The sequence below is a fragment of the Cherax quadricarinatus genome, chromosome 67 (assembly GCF_038502225.1).
Source record: "Cherax quadricarinatus isolate ZL_2023a chromosome 67, ASM3850222v1, whole genome shotgun sequence".
In the NCBI taxonomy this organism is placed as follows: domain Eukaryota; kingdom Metazoa; phylum Arthropoda; class Malacostraca; order Decapoda; family Parastacidae; genus Cherax; species Cherax quadricarinatus.
The window spans coordinates 687,896-698,069 of NC_091358.1; the positions used below are offsets into that span (position 1 = coordinate 687,896).

The window sequence follows — 10,174 nt, forward strand, 5'->3', positions numbered from 1 at the left end:
AATCATGTATCTCTCCCGCCTGCGTTCCAGGGAATACAGGTTTAGGAACCTCAAGCGCTCCCAGTAATTGAGGTGTTTTATCTCCGTTATGCGCGCCGTGAAGGTTCTCTGTACATTTTCTAGGTCAGCAATTTCACCTGCCTTGAAAGGTGCTGTTAGTGTGCAGCAATATTCCAGCCTAGATAGAACAAGTGACCTGAAGAGTGTCATCATGGGCTTGGCCTCCCTAGTTTTGAAGGTTCTCATTATCCATCCTGTCATTTTTCTAGCAGATGCGATTGATACAATGTTATGGTCCTTGAAGGTGAGATCCTCCGACATGATCACTCCCAGGTCTTTGACGTTGGTGTTTCGCTCTATTTTGTGGCCAGAATTTTTGTACTCTAATGAAGATTTAATTTCCTTGTGTTTACCATATCTGAGTAATTGAAATTTCTCATCGTTGAACTTCATATTGTTTTCTGCAGCCCACTGAAAGATTTGGTTGATGTCCACCTGGAGCCTTGCAGTGTCTGCAATGGAAGACACTGTCATGCAGATTCAGGTGTCATCTGAAAAGGAAGACACGGTGCTGTGGCTGACATCCTTGTCTATGTCAGATATGAGGATGAGGAACAAGATGGGAGCGAGTACTGTGCCTTGTGGAACAGAGCTTTTCACTGTAGCTGCCTCGGACTTTACTCTGTTGACTACTACTCTCTGTGTTCTGTTAGTGAGGAAATTATAGATCCATCGACCGACTTTTCCTGTTATTCCTTTAGCACGCATTTTGTGCGCTATTACACCATGGTCACACTTGTCGAAGGCTTTTGCAAAGTCTGTATATATTACATCTGCATTCTTTTTGTCTTCTAGTGCATCTAGGACCTTGTCGTAGTGATCCAATAGTTGAGACAGACAGGAGCGACCTGTTCTAAACCCATGTTGCCCTGGGTTGTGTAACTGATGGGTTTCTAGATGGGTGGTGATCTTGCTTCTTAGGACCCTTTCAAAGATTTTTATGATATGGGATGTTAGTGCTATCGGTCTGTAGTTCTTTGCTGTTGCTTTACTGCCCCCTTTGTGGAGTTGGGCTATGTCTGTTGTTTTTAGTAACTGTGGGACGACCCCCGTGTCCATGCTCCCTCTCCATAGGATGGTAAAGGCTCGTGATAGGGGCTTCTTGCAGTTCTTGATGAACACAGAGTTCCATGAGTCAGGCCCTGGGGCAGAGTGCATGGGCATGTCATTTATCGCCTGTTCGAAGTCATTTGGCGTCAGGATAACATCGGATAGGCTTGTGTATTATATTCTCTAGCCTTTTTTGGTAAATTATTTGAGATTTTGAGAGAATACTGCACCACACTGCAGTATTACTATATACGTATATTATACTAATATTTTTATTGTCCATGAATACAACCAGTGGCGTTGTAAGGGGGGGGGCCGCCCTGGGTGACACCATTTATGGGGTGACACCATAGAGCCTCTAAAGAAGGTAACACTAATGATCAAAACAGTGCTGCAGCAACATAAGAGAAAAATCCTTCGTTTCTCTGTAGCCTATTATAGAATTACAGGTAATTACAGAGTACAAATAGGCCTATATTGGGAAAATAATTGATTTTGATGATGTGATAGATGATTTTGCAGGCTTGAAGGCAAGGAAATGAAATATCAGATTCATCGAGATGTTACCTGTACTCAAGGTTAAATCGAAACTAGTGTTTTTCTTTATTTTTCGTGTTTTTTTTTTCACTGTTGAAGATGAATAAATGTAGGATCTGTTGCCTATACTAAAAGTGGTATTTGAGTTTATGTTTCCTCAATATTACTACAATTATTTATTATATCATTAATAAAGTTCGGTTCATAGCCCTTAAACGTTCTCATTGCTAAATATTAGTCACTGGCCATGCAGCAGTGATGTAACAGGCGTTTACTCCCCCCCATACCCCCACCCTTGGATTTCATGGGGGTAACACCAAAGATGCCGCCCTGGGTGACACCAAAGATTCCGTCCCGGGTGACACCAACCCTAGCAACGCCTCTGAATACAACTAATAGTATAAAGAGTAATGGATTCAGATACAGTATTTCTTTAAATAAATAATACAATACTGAATGTCTTAAAAATATGCATATCAATATTCATAACAATAATGTGGTACTTTTGTAAAATTTAGTTGGAAAATATTTATTATTTATTTTATTATCACACTGGCCGATTCCCACCAAGGCAGGGTGGCCCGAAAAAGAAAAGCTTTCACCATCATTCACTCCATCACTGTCTTGCCATAAGGGTGCTTTACACTACAGTTTTTAAACTGCAACATTTATACGATGATAGTGTATGTATGTGGCATATACAGTAATTGATAATTTTACATGAACTGAGAAGACTAAAATTAAATTTATAACTAATTGAGGGTTGACATTACAAAAGTTGGCATGATAACAAAGTGAGATATTTTTAAGTTATTTCAATTTTAAAAATGTAAAATTCTCCTTCATAACAGAAATTTAGACAAAACATGAGTTACCTTAAAGTACTCCCCGCCTTGGTTACTGCTGCTGACACAATCTTGGCCCACTTGAGCTGCTTGCTTCCCTTTCTGACACTGCTCATCCCTGTTCATATAACAATTTAACTGCTCTACTTGAAAACAAGTTAGAAAATAACAGTAGATTAAATGTTAAATCAGGATTACAATGTTTGTTCAAATGAGGCAACCTTTGGAGTATAGCAGCCTGAGACAACTTAGCAACAAGCCATGTAAAATAAAAAAAGAAAATTGTTTTACATTTTTTTGCATATGCAAACTCAAAAAAAAAAAAAAATGGGCACTGAAAAAATTTGTGAATAATCTAACACATTCATGCTGAGCTCTTCAGTAAAAACTTGTACAGTACTGTATAACTGTGCTTTTCAAATTTCAAAGCTTGCAACTTTGAAGGTTTCTTTGCATTTAACATTAGAAAAGTAATACTGTATTCCAGTATTTATACTCAGTGGCCACTTTATTAGGCACACCTGCTCATTAATGCAGATATCAAATCAGCCAATCATGTGGCAACCCCTCAATGTCTAAAAGCATGCAGACATGATCAGAATGGGGTAAAAAATGTGATCTCTAGTGGTACCAGACAGACAGGGTGGTTTGAGTATCTCAGAAACTGTTGATTTCCTGGGATGGTCATGCACAACAGTCTCTCTTACAGAGAATTGTGTTAAAAACACAAAAAGATCAAGTGAGTGGCAGTTCTGTGGGCAAAAATGCCTTGTTAATGAGAGAGATCAGAGGAAAATGGCCAGACTGGTTCAAGCTGACAGGAAGGTGACAACAACTCAAGTAACCAGGCATCACAACAGAGGCATGCAGAAGAGCATCTCTGAACACACAAAATGTTGAACCTTGAAGTGGATTTTGAGAAGACTTAAACTAGGACTAATACAGTACTATACAAGTACTAATAGAAAATTAAAATAATACAATATGTTGCACATGTTAGCAGAACCTTGATTCAACAGACCTCAGTTTGATGGATTTCAGATTCAACATGCAAAATCTGAGACAGGACACAATTTAGAAGTAGTGGGTGAATTCTGATAACTCCAGAACTATCCATCATTCTTACAGTCCATTGGATTAATTCATTTCATATTTAATAGACAAAGTCTACTATATCAGAATTATCCGTTATTGTTACAGTAATGGAAAAATATTCTCATAATTCAGATTTAACAGACAACTGGGTTTAAGGGACATCCATTTTTTCCCTATTCTGGAAGAACTGTTTTACTGTAAGTTATATTCTGTGTAAGAAGCCATGCTGGAAGGCTTCAAATACTATGTAAAATGTATCTAATGATATTAATTTATAAAATAAATGGATTCAAATACCCCTTGAATTTTACACAGTATTTAGGAAACAGGAAAATTCTCCTAGCAATTACATTCAAATTAAAAAAAAATTATTTATTTTATGCAGTATACATATAATGTAGTTTACATGTAATGAAATATTATTAGGCACAAAAGAAAGCCACTAGCAAACAGTGCATTTAGGGCAGACTAATCCTAATGCTTAAAGACTACTTAAGAAATAGATACAGATTATGCAGCAATATGTATACTTGAAATTATGTTAGCTCCCAGTACTGTATATAACTTTACACTATAGAACATAAAAGACTGAACTGTCAAGAGCTCACCTGAAGTATCTAAGGCAACAGATGCCAGCAGCAGTAATACAGATAGACTGGTGCTCGGAGGGGATGCCACTGACAGGGGCAGGGAAGGTGGAGCACTGCTGGGCTTCCCTCGCCCAGTTGGCACCATAGGCACAACATCTTCCAAATGTTGGCTCTAGGTCACCTGCAGGAGAAATGCAGCAGAATCAACCAAAGATAATGTTTCACAAGTGAAACTCGCCACCCACATCTTGCTATTAGTCCGTTAAATCAATGGCTACTATACCGTATGCTTATTTTGAACTGGCATGATCTGGAGATTACAAAAATAACATTATTGATGTAGGTTGAAAAATATAAATTTGACTTTTGACTAAAAATTTGAGGTTATCATTTGACCACTCTGGTAATAAATTGGTTGTAATCGAGACATTTATTGTTTGATGTAGAGACATATTTTACACTGATTTTCGATTTTTATTTTAATCAGGGGTAAGCACCAAATCTATAAGAGCCATATAGTGCCTGGGAAACCAGAGGCACTCATGTTCAATCCAAGGAAGATAAGGTTTGTTCAGAATTTTATCCCAGAGGGTTAGCCACCCTTGATAACCTAATAAAGTCAGTGTGTCATCGAGAATTGTCTGTTTTATTTCCATTGTGGTCCTTTAATCTTGTACCCCAGGATGCAACCCACACCAGTCGACTAACACCCACGTACCTACTTACTGCTAGGTGAATGTGGACAAGTGTCTCATGTCCCCATGCTGGGGACTGAACCATGGACACTTGGTGTGTGAGGTGAGTGCAATACCAACCAACCCCCCTCCCCCTCTCACTGGCACCATGGCACTTCTCTTGCAAGGTTATAATTTTTTTAATATAGCTAATGCCGTCATTTCTGTCCCTTGGATTGGTTTGAGGGGTTTTGTGATGCTTTACATGAACATCTGTGTAACCACGAGCAATCCTGCATGCCAGAAACTCAAAGATTTTAAGAACAATTTTAGTGTTGCTAGTTACCACAAAGAACCAGCAAGATGGAAGACACCCACACACTGAGAAACAATAGCCATTAAGACATTATGACAACAGCAACCAATTTTAACAGTTTTCACTAAGAGTCAAACAGTGCCTAAGAAGATGATATAACCATGTTTGATTCAAGGAAGAAGAGGGCAGGTATAATTCCATGGATCAAGAACCCAGGCAACCTGAATTAAAAGGTGTTTAAGTTGCAGAGAAGCTACCACACACCACAGCTGTAAATTGAGTAAAAAGTGGAGCCAAATGGATAACAGAAAAGATTTCTTTGCAGAGAGCTAGAGCAATAGAATGAATTAAGAGAAGATGTAGTAATTGGAAACCATGACTTCAGACAGTAACTGACTCTCTTTCCTCAATACTTGCTCTAAACAACCTGACAGCTGAATGATATATACTTGTACAGTATATGAAGCTAGGCATAGGAGCATATAAATTATTAAGAAAGGGATTACAGTTAAGCTTTTGTGGGTTTCCTCTGAGGCCTCCAGGAACAGGACAATGACAAAGATTTATTTCAGTTAGATACAATGTTTGTACAGAGATGGGTGACATTTTGTTCTGCATGCAAAAAGCCCATAGTTATGCAGTGCATTTTGGGCAGCTTTGCTAAATAAGAATTAAATAAAAAGAATATCTAATATAAATTGTACCACTCAATAACCCATGTCTAGTTTTAGGTAGTAAGTTTATTGAGGTACAGATGCACATAAATAGTTACATAAATTATAATTTTTTTTTTTTTGACTGTAAGGACCAAAATTAGGAAAAAAATATAGGGGTTAAGAAAATAAAAATGCAAAAAAAAAAATCAAATCTAAAATTACATGTTAGAAATTTATATATCCCTTATCAGGTGAACCCTGATCCACCACTTAGTATTTAAACCTTAAAATAGCTAAGTAACTCAGCTACATGGAAAGCAGTTACAATAAAAGAAGATATTCTAGGAATGGTGGTGTCTTTTTTCTGTCCCATAAACCTGAGAGGCTTCAGGTACGTCTAGGTACTTGTACTTGCAATTAGGTCACAAGCAAGTAAGTTCATTTACTTCATTTACGAATACACAAATACAGTTACATTGATTTATCATACACAGCTACACATGTGTAGAGAACCTGGGATAACCCAAAAAAATCAGTGACTTATTTCCATTGGGGTCCTTTTAATACCTTATTATTATACTATAAAAGATATATAAAAGGAGTAAGGTAAAATGAGTTATTTATATTTACACGAGTGTTAGCTAAAAAAAAAATCACTCCCTCTCTGTGGCTACATTCATTAATTACCTTATGGCTCTTCCTAAACCTGTTATGCTATGATATGTGCAGGCAGTCCCTGCCACTCTACTGCTCTACAACAAAAGGTATTTGAATTATTATTATTTTAATCAAAAAAGAAGCAGTAAACCTACAAGGGTCAAAGAGCGCCGTAAAGGTATCTGAAGCATGACCAGTAACTGCAGGTACTACAAGGTAGTGTTCTACTCCCCCTAGTACTATGGCTGCTGTGGTTGCCAACCTTGACAAACTTGGCAACAAGATATTCTGGACACTGTGAGTAATTTTATAAACGTGATTTAACTTCAGTTATTTTACTGTCTTCAACATATCCAGTTGTTGCAATTCATCCTGGTCTACATGTTCTGTTGGACTCATGTGCAGTTTGAATCTCACAATTTTGTCCTGGGTGATTCGTAGTCTGTCTTTCAGTTTTCTGTTCAGGCAGAGTACCATGAAGAGCAAAAGTAATCTATACGGCCTTGTATTATTATTATTATAATCAAGGGGGAAGCGCTAAACCCGGAGGATTATACAGCGCCTGGGGGGGATGTGGAAGGCATTCAGGCTTAATTCGGGGAACTGGAGCACAGATCCAATTCCCTAAATCAAGAGCCCCTCACCAACATCAAGGAACCTTCCTTGAGGGGTATACGGCCTTGTAATCATTAAAATTAGTCTGCCCGAAATGCACAGGATGCTAGTGGCTTTCTTTAGTGCTTAACAATATTATAATACATGTAAACTGCTGAAAGAAATAAAGTTTGCTTGCTTGAAAGACCCCAATGGAAATAAGTCACTCTGACTTTTTTGGGTTATCCCAGGTTCTCTACACATATGCTGCTATGTATGATAATCTATGTAACTATTTGTGTATACCTGAATAAATTTACTTATTAACAGGACCCTGGTCAGAAATATTTCAGTCATGGAGGGAAAGTACAATTACAGCTCGTTGACTCTTCCCGAAGCTTCAAGTAAATAAGGAAGTTTATTTAGGTACAGACGGACATAAGTACAATCATCATACATAGTGACATGTGTAAATTACCTAGAATAACCCCCAGAAAAGTCAGTGACTTACTTCCATTAGGGTCCTGGTAATATCATATCCTGCCTCAGCCAGGATACCCAGTGGTCTGATATTAAAGGCCTATTATATTTTGACTTCTGTAATCTTGCTTTTTGAGCTACCTGTTACAGGATGTGCATGGGATGCACAATAAACTTGCTGCTCAGGCAGGACAACTAACTACACCCAACTAGGGGAAGAGGGAATAACAAGAGACTTAAATTCAAAGAGACTTGCGAAAATGTGTGTGAGCATAATGGAACCAGGGGACAAGAAAGAAGGAAATGTTCCAACTGATTGAGACACCACCAGCAATAACAGCCTAGTAGTAAATGAAGAAGGTTGTGATGTCCTCCGAACCAAGATTCTATGATGTTGCAGTGTCGGGTACTGTCATTGGTAGGCAGAATATCCCAGTGGAAGTAGATCATATCCGAGGGACGGGTATGACCTACTTCCACTGGGAAATCCCGCCTGCTGCTGACAATATCCGACACTGCAACATCAGTAACAGCCTAGCTGATCAAGTCCTGATCCACTGCGAGGCCTGGTCATGGACCCAGCGGCGGGGGCGTTGACCCCCGAAACATCCTCCAGGTATACTCTAGGTTAGGACCCCAATGGAAATAAGTCACTTTGACTTTTTGGGGGTTATTTTTCGTAATTTACACTATATATGATTGTACTTATTTGTACCTCTACCTAAATAAATCTACTAGATATATAGGTGGTGAAGGTAAGCATCCTGGAGGTGGTGGAGATGAACCTTGAGTCTGGAGTGACCCACATGAAGGCACATCAGGGCCACATCCAGTAACATTAATGGCACCCTACCCAAAGACAAGGACTGGTAATGTAGTCGTTGTTGGATTTTTCGCCGTGTCAAGCCCTACTTCCCGTTGTACGGGGATAAAAGCATTGTCCATAAGTAGTCGATGGAACAAGAGGAACAAGAGTTTCCTTTGCAAATAAAGTGTCTTGACATTTTTTTGGGTTGTCCTTGGTAATTTACGCAATGCATGATAATTGTACTTATGTGTACCTGTATCTAAATAAACTTATTTACTTACTACTAACAAGTAACGTAAAGTTCCCAATTAGGGCAGATGGATCTTCAGCTTTCTAACCAATCGAACACAAAGAGTAATTTATGGTAAAGAGAGTTAAGTCGGAGGCTGACACAGTGAGAAGCTCTGTTCCACAAGGCACAGTACTCGCCCCCATCCTGTTCCTCATCCTCATATCAGACGTTGAGATGCAAACCATTGTACTGCGTCTTCCTTTGCAGATGATACTAGAATCTGCATGAGACTGTCATCTACTGAGGACACAGTACATCTCCAGGCGGATATAGACCAGGCTTTCCAATGGGCAACGAAAAACAATATGATGTTCAATGAGTACAAATTCCAACTACTCTGTTATGGAAAACTGGAGGAAATTATAGCTAGGACGGAGTATATTACAAACTCTAACTATACAACAGAGTGAAAAAGCAGTATAAAGGACTTGGGAGTGTTAATGTCAGAGGATTTCACCTTTAAGAACCACAACAATGTCACAGGAAAATGTAGGGAAATGTGGGAACAAGACATTAATGGGTAGTGATCCTCGGCTTTTGAAACGGGAAAATAAGTCTACCATCACACACTGTGGAATAATATTCAACCTCTTTTCGTGGGGTGGATCAGTAAGCCAGCGAAAGGCATCTGTCAAATTACCAAACTCAAAACGGAACGGGTCATCACATAAATACTGCAAGCATAGTAAAAAAAATCTAATGATAGAAATACGACCAGTGGCGGCGTACGTGTATAACAAGACATTGACGACAATGCATCAGAAAGCTCCAAGCATAAGTTGGAAAAATGTTTAAACTATCAGATTATCTGTTATCTGTCAATGGTTCCAGGGGTTATTGACCTCCGGACCGGTCCCAGACCAAATCTCCTGAATGTTCCTGGAATAATAGCTAACGAAAAAAAGGAAATATAAGTGTATAATGAATGTACGATTTGCCAGTGATCTTACACGTTCATGATAAAGACAAAATCAGCAGATGTGCCAGAGTGCAAAACCTTTAACAGGATTCCGCGTCACACTCATTTAGCAGGACGGTACCAGACCTGCCAACCGTTTTTACCTATAGCAGGGAATGATAGAAGAAAACCAGTCAGTGCTGAGTGATATTTAACATGTTAAATTCCTTCAGTGTTTACATCACCTGTTGTAAACTGAGAGCTACTAATATTGCTGCCATTACTACTGCGACTGCTACTATTACTACTACTAACAATTTATTCATGTTACTACTAATAATAATTTATTCATGTTCACGTATGATTTGCATGCATATAACTATAATACGCACATTACTGGCAAGGGCATATACTGGCGGTAATATAAATACTTCTTTCCATTGGAAACACACATACTGCCGAAGCCAGGAGCTATGGATCGACCCCTGCAACCACAATTAGGTGAGTACACACACACACATACACGTGATAACGACATACAAAATACTGCGTGGAATAGACAAGGTGGACATAGGATGTTCCAGAGAGGGGACACAGCACCAAGGGGTCACAATTGGAAGTT

The 10,174-nt window shown here is 38.8% G+C and overlaps 1 protein-coding gene across 12 annotated transcripts in view; it reads right to left on the minus strand.

Annotated features, from left to right (window-relative positions):
- Positions 1-10,174, minus strand: part of LOC128699641 (fibrillin-2) — a 206,911-nt gene that overhangs the window by 194,670 nt on the left and 2,067 nt on the right. For all 12 annotated transcript variants that reach the window (XM_070099319.1, XM_070099328.1, XM_070099323.1 and 9 more), the window contains exons 2-3: positions 4,196-4,358; positions 2,523-2,610 (exon numbers count right to left, since the gene is read on the minus strand). In XM_070099319.1, coding sequence (XP_069955420.1) covers positions 2,523-2,610; positions 4,196-4,358 — 251 coding nt within the window. The remainder of the gene's footprint in view (positions 1-2,522; positions 2,611-4,195; positions 4,359-10,174) is intronic.